The 24,605-nt window shown below is 50.6% G+C and overlaps 1 protein-coding gene across 1 annotated transcript; it reads right to left on the bottom strand.

Annotated features, from left to right (window-relative positions):
- Window positions 1-6,879: 6,879 nt before the first annotated feature.
- Window positions 6,880-18,427, bottom strand: LOC103676525 (DNA dC->dU-editing enzyme APOBEC-3). The gene is given in 11 exon segments (XM_040637553.1): window positions 6,880-7,133; window positions 7,476-7,591; window positions 7,818-8,085; window positions 8,748-8,949; window positions 8,951-9,027; window positions 10,291-10,300; window positions 10,696-10,716; window positions 14,815-14,926; window positions 15,149-15,428; window positions 16,833-16,980; window positions 18,269-18,427. Coding segments are annotated over 11 exon segments (1,308 nt in total). The 5' UTR covers window positions 18,295-18,427; the 3' UTR covers window positions 6,880-7,085.
- Window positions 18,428-24,605: the final 6,178 nt, after the last annotated feature.

Raw genomic sequence — 24,605 nt, 5'->3', positions numbered from 1 at the left:
CGGGGGCCGGCGGCAGGTGTCCTGGTCAGTTGGTAACTCCTGAGTTGTGTGTGGGGGGGTGCTCTCACATCAACACCTCCTCCTGGGCCATTTATCGCCCCACTCAGTCCGCAGGCCTCCCAGCCTGCCCCGCGCGTGCACCCCTCATTCGTGCTCTGAGATGAGGCTTGGGTGCGGGTGCTTTATTTAGGAGGTGGTCCTGGGAAGCAAGAGTGAGGGGCTGGGAACCATTGAGGTTGATGCTGTGAGCAACAGGGGTTTAATTCCACGTAGACTTTCTGAGAAGCATTCGAAAGCCTCCCCCAGAAGGACCGAGACAGGCTTGCTTACCCACGGGCTTCTATCCCTCAGCGTCCAGGATGCCCAGGGCGTCGAGTCTCTTGTACTTACGAGCTGTGCTTGTGCAGAGGGCAAGGGAGCTCCCACCCGCGGTCAGAGGAGCTGCGGAGTCTGACGGGGTGGAAGCTGGACGGGAGGAAAGAGAGGGAAGGAGGGTCCAGCTCTGGAGAGGCTGCGTGGGGACCAGCTACAGTGGAGAAGTGAGAGAGGACCACCTCCACAGATGGTGGAGGAAAGAGAGGGAGGCCGCCCTTGCTGGGACTCTGCTGGGGCAGCCCGCAGCCGTCCTGTCTTTCCAAAGTCTCCCAACTGTCCTTGCAAATCTGAGGGGAAAGGGGAAGAAGCAGCCGGGCCCCAGGACTGCACACACCCCTGCACTGCACAACAGGGCCTTCCATCGGCTCCTGGACCGCCCTTCTTAGGTGGACTCAGATGGCGTCTGAGCCTGGTGTCATCCTACCAGCCCAGCGCTCTGGTGCTCTTTCCTGGGAGTCTCATCTCTCCCGCCCTCAGCCAGTGGCTCCAGTGGTTTCTTTAGCCTCTCTCTGTACCAGGTACATTCAGACCTTGGGAGGGCGTGGGTGGGATGCAGGCCCGGCACCACCTGAGACAAGAAGGAGTCTTGCCGAGGAAGCGCTGCAGCCCAGGGAGTCTCGGGGCGGCCAAGAAGGGCAGGGCAAGATTTCTGGTCGAACGACCAAGCCAGCAGTCAGGTTGACCCTAGAGCCGCCCACCTGCCAGCCCTCAGTTACTGGGCTATGCTGTGCTTTGCCCGCCAGGAAGAGTGAATGGTCTTCATCCGCTCAGCTCTTCGCACACTTTCCCCTTTATTCTTCCATCTGTCCAACCCTCCAGCCAACACCGCCTGCACTTCTGGTTCAAGAGGGCAAAGCTGAGCCAAGCCTTTACCTCTCCTCCCTCCTAAAATCCCAGTAAAATGACAACCAAACGACCAATCAACACTGAAAACTAAAATGAGAAATATGGATAGCAGGACCGGAAAGGTGGAAAGGAGGGGCCATTCAACACATGACAAAGGTTGAGGAATTTCCAGAAGGTGTAAAGGTGGCCAAGGGCAGAGTAGCAGAGGGAACATCAGAGCACACGGGCAGAAGGTAAAGCGCACATCCAGGACAGGTGAAGGAGGGGGTGGCTGGCCTCCCAGCGACAGAGTCGAGTTTCTCAAACAGACCTCGAGAACACCCCCCGTGCTGGGGGTTGTGACCTGTTCGTCTAGGGCCTTACGACACGTGAACAGAGTAGTCAGCTGGGCCAGGAGCTCCCCAGAAATGACTGGCCAGGTGGGCCCCTACGATGGGGGAGGGGGGCATCCCCGGTGTGCTTCTGATGGGGACATCAGAGTCAGGGAACGCAGCAGGGAAGAGGGAAGACAGCGGTTCCAATAGCTGTGAAACCCCCCGCCACCCCGTCCTCTGTTTCATACCTACTTCTTGTTGAAGAAAGGCCTGGGTGCGTGGACTCTCCTGAGTCCTGCCTTCCCCCAGCCAGCTCGCTGCTTGCTGACACCGGTACTCACCGTGGTAACGTGCCAAGGCCCCCAGAACTGAGAGCTGGGCTTCAACAACACAGAAATTCTCTCACAGTCCTGGAGGCTGGAAGGCCGAGATCAAGGTTCTGGTGGGGTTATTTGCTCTGAGGCCTCACTCCTTGGCTTGCTGATGACCACCTCTCTTGTAGCCTCACCTGGTCTTCCTTCCATGTGTGTCTGTGTTCTAATCTCTCTCTTTTTTAAAAGATTTTATTTATTTATTTGAGAGAGAGAGAGAGAGAGCCAAAAAGAGAGCACAAGCAGGTAGAGGGGGAGGGAGAAACAGGCTCCCAGGACCCGGGGATTGTGACCTGAGCCGATGATAGATGCTTAACCCACTGAGCCATCCAGGTGCCCCGGTACTCTGCTTTTCTTATGAAGACATCAATCCTACTGGATTACGGTTCGCCCCTGTGACATCATTTGACTTCAACCCCTCTTTAAAGGCTCTGCCCCTAAATGCAGTCACATTGTGAGGTCCTGGCAATTGGGGCTTCAGCTCAGGAACTTTGCAAGGGGGGATGCAGTGCCTGGCTGGCTCAGTGGGTAGAGCCTGTGACTCTTGAACTTGATCTCAGGGTCGTGAGTTCAAGCCCCACATTGGCCGTGGAGCCTACTTAAAAAAAAAAGGAATTTTGCAGGGGACGCAGTTCAGCCCATAACAACCCCCAATACCCAACTGTCTTCCTGCTAACAGAACCTTCATTCATTTGGGGAGAAACAACTGACCCGATGAAATGCCGCTCCCGACCACTAGGGGTGCTATAGGACCAATGATAAGTGAGGGAGCAATTTGCAGTCTGCCCCTGAATTGGGGCTCATCTAATGCTTCCTCATGATTAGATTCAGGTCATGCATCTTCAACAGGGACATTACCAAGGTGATGCTGTGTTCTCACGGTACCCAAGACATAGCACACGATGTCTGTTTGCCCCATCGCTCCGCAGGTCCTCTTGGATCATTTGATTAAGGTGGTATCCTCTAGTTACTCCTTTTCCTGTTGAAATGAAGAGCTATTTTCTGGAGATCATTTGAAACTATGTAACCCTCCCATTCTTCATCACATTTTCAATGTAGTTATGTATTTATATTAGTACGGATTCATGGTCTCCCTATTTCACTCAATGGGCTATAATTCATATATCATTATTTACTTGAATGCTCAGAATATCTCAGATTTGGCTAGTGGGAGCCGTTGTAAGCTAGTTTAACTATTCTAGCTTTAGGGTTCAATATTCTTAAAGCTTTAAAACCCTTCATTGGGCAATCTCTCTTCCCTCCTAACATTGTTATTCTTTTTCAGAATTCTTTTGGCTGTTCTTGCAGATTTTCTCTCTTCATATTGAGATTAAAACTGATAGGCCCAATTATGGAAACAAATTCAAAGGAAATTTTGGTTAAGAGTGCTGTGAATTTATAGGAGAAAAAACGAAAAAGTACAATATTTTCTGTAAGAATATTAAATTTTTTCCTCACTTCATCTAGCTTCTATTTTTATATCCTTCATCCACATTTTAAAATTATATTCATAGAGTGTACATCTTTCTTCTTAGGGATTTTCCTATGCAGTTCATAATTTTTGTGACATTCGAGAATAGTATCCCTCCCCTCCACCAACCACAGATAAGTATTTGTAAATTGGGGATCATTAGTTAATAAGACCGCCATTTGTATATACATTGTGTTCGTTTCCGGGCCGCCATGACCAAGTACCACAGACTGAATTTCTTTAAGCAGCAAAAATGTATTCTCTGGTTCTGGAGGCTAGAAGTCTGTCATCAAGGTGTCCGTAGGCTGCGATCTCCCTGAGAGCTCTAGGGGAGGTTCTTTCTTGCATCTTCTATAGGTGGGGGCTTTTCCCTTCCGGTGTTGCTGGCAACCCTTGGCGTTTCCTGGCTTGTAGACCCAAGCTCTCCTTTGGTCTTCGCAGGCCCTTCTCCCTGAAAGTCTGGGTCTGGGTCTCCCCTCTTCGCATAAGGACACGGATTGTATTCGATGAAAAGCCCACTCTACTTCAGTGTGACCTCATCTTAAATAATTACATCTGCAACGACCCTATTTCCAAATGAGGTCACATTCTGAGATTCTGGGAAAGGACATATATCTTGGAGGGGATGCTCTCCCACTCAGCACACACACATTTCACATTTATTATTAGATACTTTCTCACTTATGTGGCAGAGACTAATTGTCCCACTCTATTTATTCTCTTTTTTGTCAATGTATAACCCCTGACATTTCCCAAGTTATATGGCCCTCCCAAATAAAGGCTACATTTCCCAGAGTCCTTTGCTGCCCCATGTGGCCAAATGACTAAGTCTTGGTCAATGGGATGTGACGGTAAAGGCCCAATGACAGCTTCTGGGACTCTTCCTAGGAGACTGCCAGGTGGGTCCTTTGCCCCTTTATTCTCCTCTTTTCCATCCTAGCTGACAGAACACAGATGTTACAACTGCGCAATATTTTGGGGCCACGAGGACAAAGACCCTACACATCCCAAGAACGAGAGTGGAAAGCTGGAAGCAGCCTGGGTCATCCTCGCTCTGCAGCTTATATCTGGATTTTTCTGTTGAGATAATCGTCCATTCGGGAGTGCCGCTCTGCACAAAGGCAGGGGGCGCCTTCCCACGGCAGAGGATGTGAACGGAGACCTAGGAGCTTGGAGGCGAACAGACCATCCTCAGTGGCCCCTGCTCCCGGCTAGTTTCAGCCCCTTGTTTGGGGGATTTCCGTTGCTTTCAGGCAGTCTCAATGTAACTAATACATTTTTGATAATCCTTTAACATCCGGGAGGTTTCTGTGCCTGGAGGGGATCACTCAATTGTATCGGTACTTAGTGCATTGAACAATTTATGAAAGTAATAGAACTCTGGAAATCTATTTCCCTGAACATTTAAACATTATTAATAATGTGATTAATTACAGCTCCTTCAAACCTAGATGGCAATCACAAGTCTACTGTGATTGATCCTTTTGACCCCTGCAGACATCTTAAATAACAGGCCAAACAGACACAGAATATTTCAGGCCCATCGAGAGTGCAGGATCTGAGTCATCGAGACTGATTTCCTTATTGAGAGGTACACTCGAAGGAGATTTAAGCTGAAATCTTCCATCATTAAGCTTGGTCTCTTTATTATTATTATTATTATTATTATTATTATTATTTATTTGCAATATTTATTTGTGGCATTGGGGACTGTGAAGTTTTCCTTTGTTATACAGATTTTAATTTTGGAGATTGGCATCTTTCTCCAAACTTCTGTATTTTCTAAGGTTGCATGGCAATTGGGGGGGGGTCTCTTAAGATTTCACACGAATTTTAGGATGGTTTTTCCCATTTCTGCAAAAAATGATATTAAGATTTTGATGGAAATTGCACTGAATTTGCTGATCATCTTGGGTACTGTGGACATTTTAACAACATTAAGTTTTTCAAGCCATGATCATGAGACATCTTTCCAGGTATTTGTGTCCGTGATTTCTTTGAACAATGTTTTGCAATTGGCCATTAATAGATCTTATGCCTGCTTGGTTAAATTTAGTCCTTAGTTTTTTCTTCTTTTTAATTAAATGGGATAGTTTCTTATTTAGTTATTTATTTATTTGAGAGAGAGAGAGAGGAGCAGAGGGAGGGGGAGAGAGAAACCCAAGCAGATTCCCCGCTGAGCCCAGAGCCTGACTCATGACCCTGAGATCACCATCTGAGCCAAAATCAAGAGTTGGACCCTTAACTGACTGTGCCACCCAGGAGTCCCAAATGGGATCGCTTTCTTAATTTCCTTCTCAGACTGTTCATTGTTGGTGTATAGTAGTACAACTGATTTTTGTATGAATTGGATTTAATACTTTTTATTGCTATTTTAAGTGAAATATTTTCCCCCTTTTCCATTTTTAGATGATTGTTGTTAACCTAGAGAAAAAGGTTTTTTTTTTTTTTTTAAGATTTTATTTATTTATTTGACAGAGATAGAGAGAGCCAGCGAGAGAGGGAACACAAGCAGGGGGAGTGGGAGAGGAAGAAGCATACTCCCATTGGAGGAGCCCGATGTGGGGCTCGATGTGGGGCTCGATGTGGGGCTCGATGTGGGGCTCGATCCCATAACGCTGGGATCACGCCCTGAGCCGAAGGCAGACGCTTAACCGCTGTGCCACCCAGGCGCCCCATAAAAAAAGGTTTTAGATATTTATGTTGTATTCAGCTGTCTTATTTACTCTCCCCTCCCCCCCAACCAAACTGGAGTCTCTTGGGTTTGGAGGGTGTCAAATCGTCAACAGAAAATTTATGTGTTTTTCCAATGTTCACACTGATCATGGAATTTCTTTGTCTTATTGCCCTCATTAGAACGCTAAGACAATGGACTGAGCCATCCAGGTGCCCCCGCTCTGTTCATTATTTATTGTCACTCCTTTCTTCTCCTTTCCTTTTCTCCGTTCCGGGCGGGGGGCGGGGTTGGCAGTGGAGGCAGCTAAGGCGGGGGCTCTAGGTCAGCAACCAGCTTCCAGGCGCGGCTGAGGTGGGCGGGGCCACCTTTATTAGACAGGCTCTGCCCCATAATTTGGGGGCTCCGTCCTGGCTTGGAAGCGGCAGAATCTAGCTCTCCCTCTTTCCTAGAGCTTCAAGGAGCCACCCAATATCTTTATAACGAATCTTTTTTCCCGTGTTTTAATCAGCTGGTGTTCGTGCTTATTGCTTCAAAGAAGAACACCGAATAACGCCGCGTCAACTGGTTTTATTGACCCCCCCCAGGCAGTCCTCTGAGCAACTGTGTGCGCTCAGCTGTGTTACCTTATTTATTTAGACACACAGTAGATTGCTGAGAAGGAACAGAGAATATTGGGATGACAAAATGATCCGACTATTCTAGACTTTAGAGGGAATTCTCAAACACATTTTTTTTCCTTGGTGCGGTAGGATAAAAAATCCTTTATACTCATTTTTTGATGACGGAAAGTCCTGATTTCTCTTTTAGAAAGTCACCCAAGTTTTACAGACTTAAAAATTATTTTTATTTTTTCAGTTATAAAAATATATACCTACTTATAAAAAAAAAGAGGAGACAAAAGAACGAAGGAGGAAGGTTTTCTGGACTCCAGGGAGGCTCAGGTGTGACTGTGGAACTCACACGTTGCTTCTAAAAGTCAGCCGGTTCATGAAGCATTGAGGGGCTCCAGGAATGGGGGAAGGGGTTGAGGGTCATCGAAGTTGCAAATTTCTGAAGTCATTTTCTAAATCATTCTGGGGCTGCTGAGAGAGAAAGAGAACAATTAAAAGTGTTATTGGCAGCCAGCGGTGCGGGGAGCAAGCTAAGGAGAGGGGACAAGAAGAGCCAAGTCAAAGAAGCCATCGAGGCCTCGAGGGAACCAGAAAATGGACAAGATCCTAAGAAAAGGGAGATAAGGAAGGAAGTGGGAGTCCCTGTTGGGGTGAAGGGAAGGGTGTTGGGAGAAAAGAGAAAGGTGTGGGGGGACAGTGGGGATAGAGAGCAAGGAGAGGAGTGACAGACACAAGGGGGCGCTGGAGCTGGGAAGAGGGGTCGCAGGGGGAGAGGGGGGCCAGGAGCCTGCAGCGGGGACAGCTTCTCACCTCGAGGATCCTCTGGAGCCGACGGTTTATGTTTTCACTGTACGTTTCCAGCTTGTTCCAGGGCTGAAAAGGTTTGTCCTGGTTGTCCACAAACTCCCCCCAGCAGTTCTGAAACTCTGAGATGAAGAGGGAAGGCAGTCAGGCCCCCGGGCCAGGGGAGCCGCAAGCGTGCACCCTGCCACGGCAGGGACCCCTCCTTCCTTTGCCCTTCCTGGCGGTGTCACAGCTTGGGCCTCTGCTGGGCCACCACCCTTCAGTCCAGTCACCCCTCTCCCCCAGTGGCGTTTCCGTCCTTGGAGCTGCAAACCCTCCCGTCCCCTGACAGCTCGGCCCTCTCCCTACCCGGGAGGTTCATGATGACCACTGGGATCCTGGACTTGTGCAATAGTCTCAGCCCCTCCTGATACTTCCTCAGCCAGTGGAAATACAGGCGGGAGGCAAAGAGCCGCAGTCTGACGTGGGGGTAGTCTCTGACAAACGCCACCAGTTCCTCCGCACAGGTGAAGCAGGGGCTCCATGTGACATAGCATGTGATTTCGAATGTCTGGGATGAGTCCCGTTGTCGTGACCTGATCTTGTCAATAAAGCGAATTTCTGCATGGCGCTTTTTCTAGACAGGGTCCCAGACAGAGAGAAGGGTTTAGTTACAACGCAGAGAACAGAGGTCACATACTGAGGGCGCCACTGGGGCTAAGGGGTTCTGCCCTGTGAACTTGCCTAGGACAGGGAAAGAACCTTCCTTCCTTCCTTCCTTCTCTCACTCATCCATTAATTCAGCACCCCCCAGAGCATCGGCAGCTTGATCTGAATCAGACCCGACCCGCCCCCCCCCCCCGGAGGAGACGGGTTGCCAGACAGACACCCCCATGACACCATCCCAGATGCTCAGCAGACCTCGCCTTTTGGACATCAGGAGATGTTCGAGCATGGGGTTCCCAAGAAGCAGTTCCGAATGGGAGGGAGGCGGGACGGGGCAGGTGGGAAGGCAGAGGGCAGGTGTATGAGGGGCTCTTGGAGGTGGGGTTGAGCGCTCAGTCCTTGGAAGACCGCTTGGCTTCTCAGAAGCAGCGACTGAACTGATATCCAGAGGACAAGTAAATATTATATCCTCAAAGAGGGGCAGGAAGAGCACTCTGCTGGAGGGAACAGCTTCTGCGGAGGCCCAGGGACGGGATAATCATGCCGAGTTCCCGGGAAGCAGGGCTCACTGAGACCCGGTGAAGCCTCGGCATTTTCCCCATCGGCCCCGTGTCCAGACAGCCCGCCGGGCACCTTGTTCTGAAGGCAGCCTCTGGCAGTTACGGGGCCATCCTGGGGCCTCAGCTGGTAGCACAAGTAGGTCTTTCTCCGGCGGTAGGGCCTTGGGACCCGCTTCTGGTTGCCGAACTGATGGTAGAATACTTTTCGTGGTAGTGGGTTCATCGTGGTTCTGCGCAAGAGGAAGAAAACCAAAGATGCAAAGAGCATCCTCTGGTGTCACCCCAGGCTCTGTCACCTTCTGAACCCAACTCCTTGGGTCCACTTGGGCCCCTGGGGTGGGGAGGGAAGGGACCTTCTCCTCTTTCCTTGTTGGCCAGGAGGGCTGGGAAGGGAGAAGGAAGAGGGTGAGCTCTCCCAGCTGCACACAGCCCCACCTCTGGTCTGGGGGAGCACCCACCACGCCCACGCTGGAGGTCATTGCTGGCCAGATGCCTTGGGCTGGCTGGGGGGCCCCACCCTGAGAACTCGACATCATATGTCCTTCTTTGGCTCACCCATCTTTGTCCTGTGCCCCAGACCCCTCTGTTCAGGTCCCACGGACATCTCAACCCTGCTGTCCAATGCCACAGCCCTTCTCTTTGGGGAGGGAGGGGCTGCACTGGTATTTCTTCTAACTCTGTGCTCTTTGCTTAGGTGTGGGTATGACAATCTTGACTGTACAAAGCGCAGAGAGGCTGGTGAACAGGAAAAACTGTTGTCACCAAGGACGTGTTGTGACCGAGACTTTGGCTAAAGGACTCACGTAGCTTTTCCTCCCCCCAGTTGTGACGGTGCTCTGGAGAGCATTCCGTCTCCTATCTGGCTCGTTTTTCAGTCGCAGAGTGACCTGGTTCATGTGAGCGTGCGTGCACAGCCGTCGGCGCTGCAAAGAGACAAGTACGTGGACACAGAACTAGGAGCCTTCCTGTCTGCCCCCGAGAAGTGCTTGACAACCCATCCGGCGGAGCCCCACTGCATGTGGACATCATTGACCAAGCAGACGCCAACCAGTCTGAACGCGCTGGGGAAGCTCGATGGGGCCGCAGCCCACTCTCCTTCTGGAAACTCCACCCGAAGCTCATGTGACCTGGCCGACTACTGAGTCTGGTTCAGGTGACCACAGACGCTTGGAACCGGACACAGGTATCAAGCCAAGGGTGCCATTCCTGTACAGACTACGGGATCCCGTGCTCCCTCAAGGCCGGAGGTGCCTTCCCATATTTCCAGCCAACTCTTTGAACCATGGATTCCACCAACAAAAGACCATTTCTGTCATCTGCTACGCTAATTGACAAAGCCACTATTTCATCATGGAAACCCATCTCCGACACCCTTTATGCTGATTAGTAAAGCCTCAGGTGCATTTCAATGACTGTGGTTGAAAAAGACATCCCTGGATGTTGGCCTTGGACTGCCCGCCAGTGACCTCCCCCAGAGCTGCGAGTCTCAGTTAGGGCACCTGGCTGCGCTCAGCGCGAACATCGGATCGGAAACATCCGTTCATCGCACACTTAGCACAACCAGCTGCCCCGCGGCTTCCCGATTTTAGCCTTGAAGTTCCCACGCCCTGAGAGACTCCCCAATCCCTGGCAAACCCGGACACTCAGGGCTGAAATATTTCAAATTTTAGACAAGTACACTATCTTTATGGCACAAACGTTGAAGCTTGACCTTGAATAGCTAAAATCGAGGGATGATGGAAACAACTTGTAAGAAGCATTTAAAGACTAATTTAATTTTGCACACTTGGTAGTGTCTTCCCTGGAAACAATTTATCTTCTTGTCTTGGAGATGATTTTTCCCTCCACAGTAGAGAAATGAAACCATCCATAGAATTAAGTCTGCAGAAAGGCGTGTTGCCCGCAGTTAAAGATTGCTGGGGAAAACGCCAGTGGGAGCTTAGACGATGCTTTGCTTAAGACGATGAACTTTACCCAGGCAACATCATCTAAGCAGCCACCAGAGCCACGAGGTGCTTGGCTTCTGCTTCTGCTGAGCTGGCCTGCAGACCTGGACCAGGGAAGCGGTAGGACCACTGACCACAATCTGGATGAAACCAGACCGGTTGGTACCAGAAAGACAAGTCAATCAATCTTGAAGTTTACCTAATCCCAGATAAATCAGAAGAAGCCACGAGCCTGGACCCCTAACCTTGAGTTTTTGCCCTTAAACACCCTTACTTGCAAACCACCGGGGAGTTCAGGACCTTTGAGCATCAGCTCCCGGCTCCCCTGGGTGGTAGCACACCAGTAACTAGCCTGTCTCTTCAGCACAGAAGCCCAGCGTCAACTCTCTGTTGGCTTCCTGAAATATAAAAAACAGGGCTTGTTGATATGATGTGCTGAACATGGTACTTCACCTCTGTGGTTTTCCTCCCAATAGCCCATAACTACAGTCAAGGCATGAGAAAAACATCAGACAAATCCCAAGGACATCCAACAAAATTCCTGATCAGTCCTCCTTAAAACTGTCTAGGTCATCAAAAACAAGGAAAGTCTGAGAAACTCACAGCCAAAATGGAAGGCGGATGAACTCTTGCTCAGGTCGGTTACAGAAATTACAGCATTCTTTGCAAAACCGTGCAAGTCTTTAAAATAAAATATATAAATCTGGAGTTGACTCCAACAATTGTCTCAATCGTCCTTGAATCTAAAGTCTATAACTAAGCTTAAAGGAAGTGCTTGAGAAAGACCCAGGGGCCACGCCTAGGGGATGGGCCTAGGGGATAGGGCCACGGAGACAGAGACAGGATGCTGGAGGCAGCAGGGGTGGGGCTGGGGTGGGGGGATGGGCACCTGCCCAGGTGGTGTGCAAGAGCCAGAGGCAGGAACGGTCAGGGATGGACTGGACGGGGATGGACTGGACGAGGTGTCAGAGAGGGAGAGAAGTCGGGCTGGGAGCAGGAAGGAGGCAGAGAGCTGAGCGAGCAGTGGTACTTGGGTCCCTGCAGCCCCGTCCCAGGCTCCTTGGCAGGCTCGTCCCATCCTGGCCTGGGGCCCAGGTTCTCCAGCTCCACTCCCCTCTCACAAGGCTGCTCTTGGCCTTGGGAAAGCCCCTTACTCTGGGTGTCCTCCCACAGCAGTCTGAGTGGTGAACCCACCCCCTTCCTGCCGGACAAAGGCTGGGGTGGGAGGCCCTAGCTTGATTGTGCTTCTTTGGGCTCCCACCCACCCTCTTTCCTCCCAACGTACCTGACCTTGGGAGTCCCTAGGCAGCTGCCTGCCTCAGCTGGCTTGTCCCAGGCCTGCCCTTTGTCTGGGGCACCAGGGCTCCATTCTTCTTACTGGCTTTGCTTCAGGAAAGCCCCAATCTGGAGTGACCTCCCCGGATGCCCCACCTCCTTCCTGCTTTGTCTTTGGACGTGGGAGGACAGGGGAGGGCCCTCGGGTGGTGGCACTTCCTTGGGCTCAGACCCACCTTCTCTCCTTCTCTGAGTCACCCTCGGATGGAGACAGGCCCCACTGTGCAGCAGAACCCCAGTTATTGCAAAGAGAAAGAGAAAGTAAGGTGCCAGAGGGGCTTGGGACAGGCTGGCTGGGGAAAGCAGGACGGAGGCTGGCTCCTGGGGAGGGGTAGGCTCTCTGAGGAGTGGAGTGAGCCCTTCCCCCATTACCCCTGTGTTGCCCTTTAGAGTCATTCAGTATCGTGTCAGGACTCTGGGCATCTGGAAGGTGAGGTCTATGGGTCAGATCTTCATCCCTAACCCTGGAGAAGGCAGGTGTGTTGAGCAGAGCCTGTACTCTCTCCGCTACCAAAGCCCCCAGTAGCTTTGGGAGGGGCTTACCATTATCCTGACATCTTCGATGAGGTCCCTGCACAGAGAGGCTAAGCTACTCTCTAAAGCCACACAGCAAGCAAATGGCGGAGCTGGAATGCCTTCCAAGGGTACTGGCCTGGCCCTTCCCTCTTCCTCAGTGTTCCTGGAGTAGGAGTTGGGGGGTGGGACACAAGAGGAGGGAAACTGCTGCCCCCACAAGGCCTCCTAGGTCTTGACATCTCTAGGACCTGACATTGAAATGTGTGACCTGAAAGCTATCCGCTTGCCTTGTCACAGGTCCACCAAGACCCCTGGATGGAAAAACAAAGAGAGGAAAAGCTGAATCCTAGATAGGAGGCCTTAGAGCAGCCACCTGTCACCCCCAGTCCAGACGACATGCATATATGAGTCCCCGCAGAACTTCTCCCAGCTGGTGGCCCCCGCCACACGCACACCTTATTTTGCCCTACTGGCCCTGGGATGGCCCCAAGGGGGTAACAAAAGCACGGGCAAGAGTTGGAGGATCTGAGGGAATAGTTCACTATTCACTGCCATCTGGTCTCATGTCTAGAGGCCCCAGCCAATGGAAGAAGCTTCCAGAATGAGCTGGGCCCCGGCCCTTCCAAGAAAGTGATCAGATTTGCGTACTCAGGTGTTAGTCAAAATGACAGCTAAGACGCCTCTGGCCCGAGAAGCAGGAAGGGTGGGCAGGAGGGCTGAACTCTTGCTAGCCATTGGAGATGGGCAGAGAACGGCAGTGTGCCAGAGTGGGAGCGTGACTGCTTTGGAGGAAATGTCCTGAAGGCCCCCACAGATCTCTAAGACTAGCCTTCCGCTTGGTTCTTTCCTCCTGAAGGAGGGGATATTTTGAGCTGGCTCCTTTGGCCCGTTTTGACGATGCAGGCCTCCGAGAGTTGCGTTGTCCACATGTGCCTCTCCGTGCCTCCCTGCGTGGAGGCTGTGCGGGCAGGGAGAGCAGCAGGGCAGACTGGGGTGGGGGGCAGCCCGAGCTCTTCTGAGCTCTGCCCTTGGCCCCCAGGCAGCAGGAGAGACAGGGAGCCGAGGGAAGGGACAGCGGTCTAGGGCCACCAACAATTCACACCTAGACAGCCAAGATCAGAGGGAGAAACAGCTGGTCTGAATGGGACCCAAGACATTCTCCACAGTGATTTTAGGGATGTCTTCCAAACCGAACACCTGCCCTCTTGCTTTTCCTGCCTCTGCCTGCCCAGAATCCCACCGTCTCAGGTTGACCTCTTGCTCCTTCTCGCCGTGCCCTGGTCCAGACCACCCCAGGGGGCCCTGCCTCTGACTTTCCCCCCAGTATGTTTATGGGGTCGTCGGCTCTGTGGTCAAAGACCCAGATGGTCCCTGTTCTACTTCGACTGCTTGCGCGCTTCCCTGTCTCCCCGACTTGATTCTCAGCCGCCTGCCACTTTTGATTCTGCTTTTTTGGAAAAGTTCTGATGATCTCAGGCCTCCCAAACCCAATCCTACATTAAAAAAAAAAAAGCCTTATTTAAACATAAACTGAATAATTCATTTCTAGCTCACTCTCCGTTGCTGTCTCCAGGCTGCAATCTCTGTTGTCCCCTCTGGCAGCAATGTGGGAAGGGGGTAAGGGATGTGGGAGTGAGGGCAGGGGTGGTGCTGACCTGGTGAGAGGCAGTGACTGTGGGGGGCGGGGCGGTCCAGGGCAGCAAGGGCTGGAAGGGAAGCTGGTGAGGCAGGGGCCGCTCAGGCGGAACCCAGGAGGCAGAGAGCAGAATAAGGATCTTGCTTTTGCCCCATGCCTTCAGCTCAGAAAGGCCCTGGGTCATTGTCTGGGCTGAACAGTGTGCCCCCCAAATCCGTCAGCTAAAGTCTCAACCCTAGTGCTTCCGAATGCGACTACATTTGACGTACAGACTTTAAAAAGATGGTTGTTAAAAGGAGGCCCTTTAGGGTGGGCCCGGATCCAATCTGCCTGATATTGTTACGAGTCGGGGAGACGGGGACACGCAGAAGGACACCGGGGGTTCCCCGTGATGAGCGCAGAGGACCCTGGTTCTCTGAGAAGTCATATCCTCAGGAAGGATGTCTCTCACAGTTTCCAGTTTTCACACTTAGACATGTTCAGGCCCATTGACCTTCCGTTTATTAACGAGATTTGATTAATGTGGTGAGATGGGAGGAGCCAGGTTGAGGGGGCCACCTCCCGGTGGAGAGGGAAGTCTCGAGGGAGGAGGGAGGATGCGCAGGGGGAAAGTGGGGACTGCTGAGGGACTGGGGAGGGAGGTGAAGGTGGCTGGAGCCAGGAAGAGCAGCAGCAGGGAAAGGCCAGGAGGCTGAGGATGTCCTCACCTAAGAATATTCTCAAGCTCTGTGGCCAGCACATCCCTATGTCTTAATAGATTCCGACTCTGGAAGCGCATCCCCTTGTGGTCCACAAAGTTTTCCCAACAGTATTGATAATCTGAGATAAAGAGGGAAGGAGGAAGTCAGGTGGGTCCTGGAGGCCTTCTTCTTCTGACCCTCCCGTGACCTCCCGGCCAGGCGCCACCAGTCCTTGCCTCAGTTTCCCAGGCTCTCCTCCCACTCACTCTCCCTAGGGACGCTCTAGACCCTCCACCACTCCCCACCTCCGCCCGGGTCCTACTCCCTCCCACAGCCCTGTCCCAGCTCCTTCTGCTGTCACCTTCAAAGGACATGATGTCCAGCTGGACCCCTGCAGACTGAAGCTCGCGAAGCCCATTCTGGAAGGGTGGATCCCAGAAGCAGTAGAGGCGGGCAGCGAAGATGTCCAGGGTCACGTTCCTGTATTGGTCCAGGAACTTGACCACCTCATCTGCACAGGTGTGGCAGGGGCTCCAGGATGAGAACCAGGTGACATGGTAATTCTCATCAGGGGACAGATTCTGGGCACGGAACCAAGAGAGGAAGCAGAGTTCTGCATGGTAGGGAGCCCGGCGATGGACCTGGGAGAGGCGGAGAAGAGAAGGGGATACTCTTGGCTGGCAGAGCAGACAGCATGGCAGTGCTGGGTGCCGAGAGAGGACGGACGAGGGGGCAGGAGTCCCAGGGGCATGGTGTTCATTGATTTATCCCTCCTTTCCATCTTTCCCCACCCTGTCTTTTTTGACTGAGCCATCCCTTCTCACAGTCATCGACCATCAATTCCAACATCCACTCTCCATCCATCCATCTGTCCGTCCACCCATCTGTCCATCCGCCCGTCCATCTGTCCATCCAACCATCCACCTATCCATCTATCCATCCATCCATCCATCCATCCATCCATCCATCCATCCACCCATCCATCCATCCTACAAGCATCCCCCTGGCCCCAGGCCAGGCCCTCCAGGGTCCAGGCTGGTTCCGTGGGTGCTGTCTGCTGGGGAGGGCCACATAGCCATGCTGCCCTGCAGGGAAGCCGCTAGCCCCACGTGTCTCCAGAGCGTTTGACACGTGGCTTGTCTGAATTGAGATGTGGGGCAAGTGTAAAGTACACATCTTGTTCCAACAACGTAAAAAAGATGAGTGTAAATGACCTCATGAAGAATTTTTATATTAATTATAACTTGAAATAATCTTAGATATATTATCCCATACATTATCAATACCCAGTTCATCAATTTCTCTTAAGTCTTTGAACACTGGGTACTAGAAAACGTTAAATGACATACGTGACCCCCATGACGTTTCTATGGGTTAGTACTGGGCTACCCCTGACCCAGCCCGTAAGGGCTCTGTCCTGCAAAGAGGCTCTGAAAAGTCTGTAGTGTCAGGAGAGAGGAGAGGGTAGGGGTGTGGTGTGGTGGGACATCTCTCAGGAGTGGCAGGTGTTGAGGGGGCAGGGCTGCAGGGGGGTGGCCTGGCTCCAGCAGCCGTGGAAGCTGGTCACTGGTGCTGTGGCCGCCTGCCAGGGACCCCGGGGCTGTGGCTGGGAGCAGGCCGGGGGCGGGCAGACGAGGGGTGCAGGCTCTCCCCTGAGGGATCACAGGTCCTGGATCGGGAGGGGTCAGTGGTGGGGCGGCGGAGGACTCAACCGGCAAAACCATTACTAGAGCAGAAAAGGCTCTGGTGTCCAGTAGGCCCCGACTTTCTAAAGATGCTCTTTCATCAGAGACTGCTAGAGGCCAAGCTCCAGGACAAGACCTGGATTCGAACGCCGGCAGACTCTTAGAGCCAGGCTCACAGGGTAAGTCAAACGCCATCCCGTATCCCGTTCCAGGAGGATCAAGCAGGGAGCTCTTGGGCCAAAGGCTTAGGACAACGTCGGAGGAAGGAGCATGCCCCGCGGAGAGCCTCCACCTGGCATTTTAGTCCATTCTTTTCCCCCTTCCCAACTGACGCAGCTCCTGCCTGTCAACGGGCCTTACCTTGTTTCGAAAGACCCCCCAGTCACTCAGGGGGTGCCCCCCTCTTTCCACTTGGAAGCACAGGTAGCAGAACTTCCGCCCCCAAGCGTAGCACAGGCTTGGGAATTGGAAGAAGAAGGTTTTAGGACTTATCCACTCCATTGGGTTTCTGGGGGCGAAAGACAGAAAACAAAATGCGGAGAATGCTCTCTGGAGTTGTCCCTGACCCTTGGCCTCCCCTGGGCACGGGGGCTCCCTGCCCAGCTCCCGCTCCGGGGTCCTGAGCATCGCCTGCTGCTTTTCCAGACTGGATGGGCGGGGTGCTGCCGGGGACATCAGGGACAGGGACCTCTCCCATAGGGGCCCCTGCAGGCCTGCTCCTGCCAGCCACGCCGGTTTTCCTGCCCATTCTTCCTCCGACGCATTAGAAAAATTGCAAAGAGAAATAGGAACCCTCCATCCCCGGAGAACGGCTTTTCTAATACTGCGGTTCAATTCGTTCCTGATTTTTTATCTTTGCATTTTTTTTTTAAGTATCAGGTTAATGCACAGGTTCAGGTCACTATTCCAAGTGCTTTAAATATCTCAATTCACAGAGTCCTCCCCAGATCCCGTGGGAGCCACCCCCACTGTAGAGGAAAGGAAGCAGGGGCAGGAGATGGAGCAGCCTCTCCAAGCCCAGGGCTAGTGAGTGATGGGGCTGCGGCCGGTCCCTGGGCAGCTATTTCCAAGCTATTTCCAGCAAGGACCTCCCATGACTATGGTCCTCGACCTGCCTCTTTCTCCTCTTCATTTTAAATATGCGCATTTCTCCTGACCTTGGCATCTTGCCCCCAGCTGCCAGTCAGCGGTCGTTACAAACGTGAAGGGTGAAGCTTGGTCACCTAGGTTGCGGGTAAGGTCGAGAACAGGCTGCATTCACGTGTCTGCGCGGGATTGGGAGAGCCCAGCAACAGATGACTTCTCTTTTTGCCTCCAAGAGCTAGCCTCACACCGTGTTTACAATGGGGTAAATATGATAGAAAATCAATCAAAGTGCTTAAAACTAAATCCACCTACTTCTTCGCTCATCCTTTAGTTAAATTCTAAGCGTTAACAGAGAACAGAAACTTCCAGAAGCCTCAGAGAATGGCATCACCCGGCACAGGCTGGGAGGGGCAGGCCCGACAGACTTTCAGACCCAGAGGCTGGCCTGGAGGATCACGGGGCTGGGTGGAGGTGCGGGAGGGGTATGTTCGGAGCAGTAGTGGGAGCGTCCCCAGAATAGGGTGAGGACCCAGGCAGGAGTGGGTCCTGCAGAGAAGGAGCCCAGAGAGGGAGAGAAGGGAAGGAGGACAGCAGGGAGGAGGAGGAGGCCAGGGACAGTGGCACACATGGGCAGGGCCACCAGGAAGGAGGAGCTGTGGAAGGGGGGCAGGGTGGGGGCGCGTGGACAGAGCGAGCAGCAGCTGCAGTACCTTGGGTGGTGATGCCAGGGCTCCATTCTTCTCCCCAGCTTTGCTTTAGGAAAGCCTCGGGATCTGAGACTTCCCGGGTGCCTCCACAGACGCCCCACCTCCTTCCTGCTTTGGCTTCAGGGGTGGGAGGGCCCTCTGGTGGTTGCACTTCCTTGGGCTCAGACCCCCCTTCTCTCCTTCTCTGGGGGGGGGGGGCGAGGCTTCCTGCCCTGGGGTGGAGACAGGCAGCAGGACCTGAGTTATTGCAAAGAGAAAGAGAAAGTAGGATGTCAGAGGGGGTTGGGACAGGCTGGCAGGGGAGAGCAGGATGGAGGCGGGGGAGGCCAGCTCCCAGGAGAGGCAGGCTCTCTGGGGAGCAGAGTGAGCCCTCTCCTCATCACCCCTGCGCCCCCATGTCTGGGCCCAGGTGTTGCTCTCCACCTGTCTGCTGAATGAGTGGAAGAGAAATGGAAGTGTGGATCTCATGTCAGGACTCTGGTGTTTTCTCCTGACTCCCCAGCAGTGAGGGCACAGATGTGCTCTGAGCTCCTAAGTCTGTGGTGGGTCCTCTGCCTAAGGCCCCTCAGCCTTCATCTGACAGAGCTGAGGGAGAGGAACAGGTGGAGAAGGAGGGAGAGGAAGAAGGAGGGACAGCTTTAGTTTCTCTTCCTCTTCTTAGGTCACTAATCCCCTCATGGGGTCCACCCTCATGATATTGCCTAAACGTAATCACCCCAAAGACACCCCCCCACCGCTCTGAACACCACCACACTGAGGTTTAGGGCTTTACCATATGAATTTGGGGGACACAAACATTCAGCCCATAACAACTGCGACTGACAGGATTCCTTTCATTGACTCAGGGACAGGAGGGCTGACCTCCTCACACTGCTGCATGGGGGGGGGGGGTGCTGCCTTACACCCGGAGCTGAATCTCAATCTCGGGGCTCTGTGGCTGCCTTTCTGGAGGTTGGAGGTTGGAGGTCAGAAGTTGTGTTCCCTGCTACCTCCCTGGAGGCCCCGTGAGTGATGGTAGCTGGGCCAGTGCTGCACCTAGCAGGGATGGGAGCTTCCTGATGGGAATAAAAGAAGCGAAGGCGCATTGGCTGGGAGATAGATTCATAGCAGATGCAAAATAGAGGAGCTGCCCCTGAAGCTGGTGTCCTGGAGACTGGGGAGAGTCCTCACCCTCAGCCCTGCCTATAATCCTGACAAAGGAGTGATGGGCACCGCGTCCCTCCTGCTTCCTCCCCAACCTGGGCTCTTTGGTTGTGCAGGTTTCCTTGGCTGCTTCTTTACCCTTTATTATAAGGCCCAGCCTTGACAGGGGGCATTTCCACGTCATCATGGAGGTATTCCTCTTGGGCACTGTCTCGCCTTTGCTAAAGAGAGAGAGAGAGAGAGAAGGAGAGGGGGAAGAAATTTTGGGAAGCATAAACATCTTGGAACAGAGGGTCTCTATCCATTAACATGATATATACCTCAATTTCTATAGGTCTTCTCTTTATGTTTCCTGTACTTTTTCAAAAAGGTCTCACACATTTTGTTAGGTTCACTTCTAGTAAACTTTTGGGGAGCTATTGTAGCCTTCAGCTACCTTTACACTTGTCATTTGTTGCTAGTATCTGGGAATACTACTAATTTTCCTAAGTTGAAGTTGGATCCACCCACCTCACTGAGAACTTGCTTACTATTTCTAATAGTTTCTGTTCATTTGCAATCCCCACAGCTCTTGTGCTTTATTGTGTCTCCTGGGACACTGGCTTGGACAACAGCACAGTGTTGAACAGTAGCAGTCGTAAAGGGGACTCTTCTGTCCTTCCATTTTAAGGGAAATTCTTCTAAGAGGGAAATAGAAAATTGTAAGTCCCAGGGTGCCTGGGTGGCTCCTTTGGCTAAGCATCTGCCTTCGGGTCAAGTCATGATCCCAGGATCCCAGGGTCCTCTGATAGAGTTCCACACCACGCTCCAGGGAGTCTTCTTCTCCCTCTGCTCCTCCCCCCACTCATTCTCTCTCTCTCAAATAAAAATAGATAAAATCTAAAAAAAAAAAAAAGAAAGAAAAGAAAATTGTAACCCCAAGTTCTTTATTTATCTTTTTTTTTAATAATTTTTTTTGAGTATAGTTGAAGTCCCATAGTCTTTAAATCTTTCTTGGCTTGAATATGTTTGCTAACAGTTTAATATGATTTTTGCATCTACGTTTATAAATAAATATGGTTATAATTTTTCTTGCTCATGTTCTTATTTAGTTTTTTTTTATTTTTTTTAAATTTTAAGTAATCTCTACACCCAACATGGGGCTTGAACCCACAACCCCAAGACCAAGAGTCACAAGCTCCACTGACTGAGCTAGCCAGGCATCCTCTTCCTATTTAGTTTTAAATCAAGATTATTGTACCTATCGAAAATCAGTTGGGGAGTTCCACTTTTTTCTAGTTTCCTAGGAAAGTTCAATTCTGATCCTTACATGGTTGATTGAACTTACCATAAAACCTCTGGGGCTGGCTATTTGATACGGTTGTTTATGTGGTCATTTTAAGTAAAAATTGCATTTCTTTAATGGTTTATGGTTAATCCATGTGTTGTATTTCTTTTGGTATCATTTTTATCATATTTTTTCTGGAAGGTTATCCATTCAGTCTCATTTTTCAAACTGATTGGTGCAAGTGTGTTCATAGTATTCTCTTCCGACTTTCTACGCTTCTGTAAAAGACAACCCCAGGGGTACCTGGCGGGCTCAATCGGTGGAGCACGTGATTCCTGATCTCGGGGTCATGAGTTTGAGCTCTACACTGAGTATAGCGATTACTTCAAAATCTTAAAAAAAAAAAAAAAAAGACCCCATTTTTTTACTCATAATTTGGTTTATTTTTGCTTTCTCTCTTATTTTTTTCAAAGTACTAGGTTTTGATTATAATACTTTTGTTATTCCCTTCAGATATATATATATATATATATACAATCTCCCACATCTTCTTTATCTATTCATCAGTCAGTTGGACTTTTAAGTTGTTTCCACAGCCTGGCTATTGTGAATAATGCTGCAATGAACATAGAGGTGCAAATATCTCTTCAAAATACTGATTTCCTTTCCTTTGGCTATTGTCACAAGCATGCTATGAGGGTGCATGCAGGAGTTGTCTTTCTACAATGCCAGCTTTATTCAGTCCTAAAGCAAGGTTAATGTAATTGTAAAGCAAGTTCAGGATTCCAAACTCAATGACATTTCATATGCCCAATTTCTAAATTGGCTTCATACATGTCACACCAAGCAAAGCACAAGACAAGGTCACACAACAAACAAGATACAAGGGTTACAAAGTTGATGAACCAAACTCGAAGTCGGTCTGTGGGCACACAATTGAGACGAGGCCTCTGTCCAGTCCTGGTCAGCTCTTGGCACTTGCTGCTTATTACGTTCAAGCAGTGGAGGATCTGTATTATGTTCAGAGATCAACTGGGCAGAGCCTTCGGCCACAGTTGCCTTTTTGATGCGGCCAGATGTAAAAGAATCAGCATCAGGAGAGATGCACAGTTTGCTACAGTTCTTTTTAAAACTCCTTTGGACTTTAGTCAGCCTTTGCCCTTGGGCCTGCTGGTTCTCAGTGTCGGGCGTTGTCAGCCTGTGCTGGTTTTGGGGATTTTTGGTCCTACCTACAGTGCCCTGGGCTGCTTACATCAACGCTTGACATGACTCACTGCTTGACACGAGTGACTCTGTCTTGCTCTCTACAGAGCTATCTTGCTCTATATACCCAGAGGTGGGATTGCTGGATCATACAGAACATACGAGGACTTCTTATGGGACTCTGACTTTATGCCATGGTAGGGGCAGGTTAAGCAGTGTCAGTAAGGTGCTGTCTTCATGTCCGGTGTGCAGCAGACATGAAGTCCATGGCACAAGAACTTTGTGATGGGATGGTGGATGTAGGGTGTGGGAGAGCAAGGACAAACTGGAGCCTAAGGGATGCGCTGTAGAGCTCGTGAGGATGGGCAGAAACCCATGTCCTTGTTCTTGCCCCTGACTTTAGTGGTCTGGGTGTCCTGTGGGGTCCTGTTAAAAATAAACCTCAACTGAGTACATTTGAAGATCTAATTGGCTTCATTAAACGCTTCAGGAATTGGGCAGCACCACACCTAGCAAGTAGAGATGCTCTGAGGCATTGTACCAGTGAAGGTTTTCATAGGTAGAGGGTGGAGCAAGGAAGTTGTTAGCAAAACAAAAGAGAAGGTTGTTTCAGTCTTGCACATCTTCTTTTTGGGGGGAAGGGACCAGTAGGGTTTTTATCAAGCAGATGACCTCTCTAGGGCCAATTACAAAATTTCAGATTGAATGATAAAAGGTTACAGTCTTAGGACAGATTGACCCTGCAATTGAGTCTTGGCTTGCTGTCACGGGGAGTAACCGACTCCATTTTGTGTTTGTTTTTTTCTTTCTTAACACTTCCTTTGCCACAGGGCTAGCAAACTACACCTCACTCCAGGGTGGGAGAAGCTCAAGGAGGATGTGGGGGAGGTTCTTACTGTTGTGGTTTCACACTAAGGAGGTGAGTCAAGTCAGCACCTCAACATGGGAGCCTGTTAGAGAAGACTGCTTCTTCACAGCATTCCCCTCAATTGGCCAAACTAGCCTCTCTTGGGGCCCACCTCTATCTAGGACTACTGTAAGGGGAATTCTGCAAATGTATTTCAGCCTGGCCAAGTCCATGCATCAGAGCTGCTGCAAGGGGGCACAACCCTGAGAATGCACTTGGGATTACATGGAATCTACAGAACTGGCATTTTAACAATATGGAGCCTTCTGATCCATGAACATGGCATATCTCTCCCTTTGTTTTTACATCTTCTTTGCTTTGTCTTAGTAACATTTTGTAGTTTTCAGTGTACGGATCTAAGATACTTTTACAAGATGATGTTTAGTGCTGTTTTCAGAGACAGATTTCTAGTAATAGGTAACAGCAAACCCTCTTATCATGTTTACTATAGGTAAGGCACTCTTCACAATATATGTAGATATATATATGAACAAAGTCATTAAAGCCTCACAAAACACAAATAGATGAAAGTTCTATTATTATCTCCAATTCATATGTTTATAATTTGGCTAAAGAACTTGTCAGATGTCATAATCCAGTAAGTGGTAGGGGCATGATTGGAACTCAGGTAGCTGGCTTCCAGAGTCTCTCCTCCTACCACTACTCTATACTGCTGGGTAACAGCTGCTGGTGTTCACACAATAGCACCGAAAATCAAGACTGATGCTCTGTGAATGTGAGATTTTAATCTTACATTCAGATTCGTTGAACTAGTTCTTTGAACTAATATTATGACACAGTAAGATCTCTCTCCCTCAATTTCTGTGGTGGCAGGAAGGGACATTTTCATCTCTATCTTACATTATTCTGTATTTATGAAGATTTGTAGATTTTTTAGAATGAGGTTGTGAAGTATCGCTAGTTAGCAAGAAAGCCAATAGAAGATTGGTAGAGCCAAATCTTAAAAAAATAAGAGTGGGGGGGAGGGGAAGAAGGTGGATAGGACTTCCCTTGTAGAGTCTAAAACAAAGACCTCACCTCATCCCTCCCTGGTAATCAGGGAATTCACACTAGGACCAACACCAGAGCCCATATCTGATTGGAAAACACTGAAGAGACTAAGTGAATGAGTTAATTTGGTGAAGTTGGGCTTGGGTAGCCTCAGTTCTTCTTACACCCCTATGGCCTCTTGAACTCTGCCACAGTCACCTGCCTGCAGCCAGTGCCCATGACAGCAGAGCTCATAAAGGAGTGCAGCATGCTCACGGAGGGACTATCCTGCAGCCAGTGCCCATGACAGCGGAGCTCATAAAGGAAGTGCAGCGTGCTCACGGAGGGACTATCCTGCAGCCAGGAGGACTGAAGATCTACAACCACAAGAAACAGGACTCTCCTAAAGGGCTGGATGGGGTGGGCAGGAGGCATGAGAGAAGAGATTTTTTTCTTACTCTACTGATTACAAATTGCTTGGGTGTTTTAGTAGATGCCAACACTATTAAAAATATTTTTTTGAAATATGTAAGAATGGGTTCCCAATAACTTTTGTTATTGTGGTAACTAATATACCCCATGACTATTTTAAGGAGCCCCCCTTTTATGGGGCCCGGTTGAAAGGCAAGGGCACAGCCTGTGATCAGAGTTGCTGAGCCAAGGACTGAGTGAGCAGTGGGGTGGAACAGAGCCTCCATCCATTGTCTCAGCAGGTGAGTGCTTGTTCCCAAGACGGACTGAGCTGGGCATCAGAGGGCACTTGGGCTGCGACAGCCGCTCCCATAGCAGCTGGACATCAATGGGAGGGAGGAAAGGATGCTGTTTCCTGC

This window comes from Ursus maritimus, unplaced genomic scaffold (genome assembly GCF_017311325.1).
Source record: "Ursus maritimus isolate PB19 unplaced genomic scaffold, ASM1731132v1 scaffold_21, whole genome shotgun sequence".
Classification (NCBI taxonomy): Eukaryota; Metazoa; Chordata; class Mammalia; order Carnivora; family Ursidae; genus Ursus; species Ursus maritimus.
This window is presented reverse-complemented; position numbering and strand designations above follow the sequence as displayed.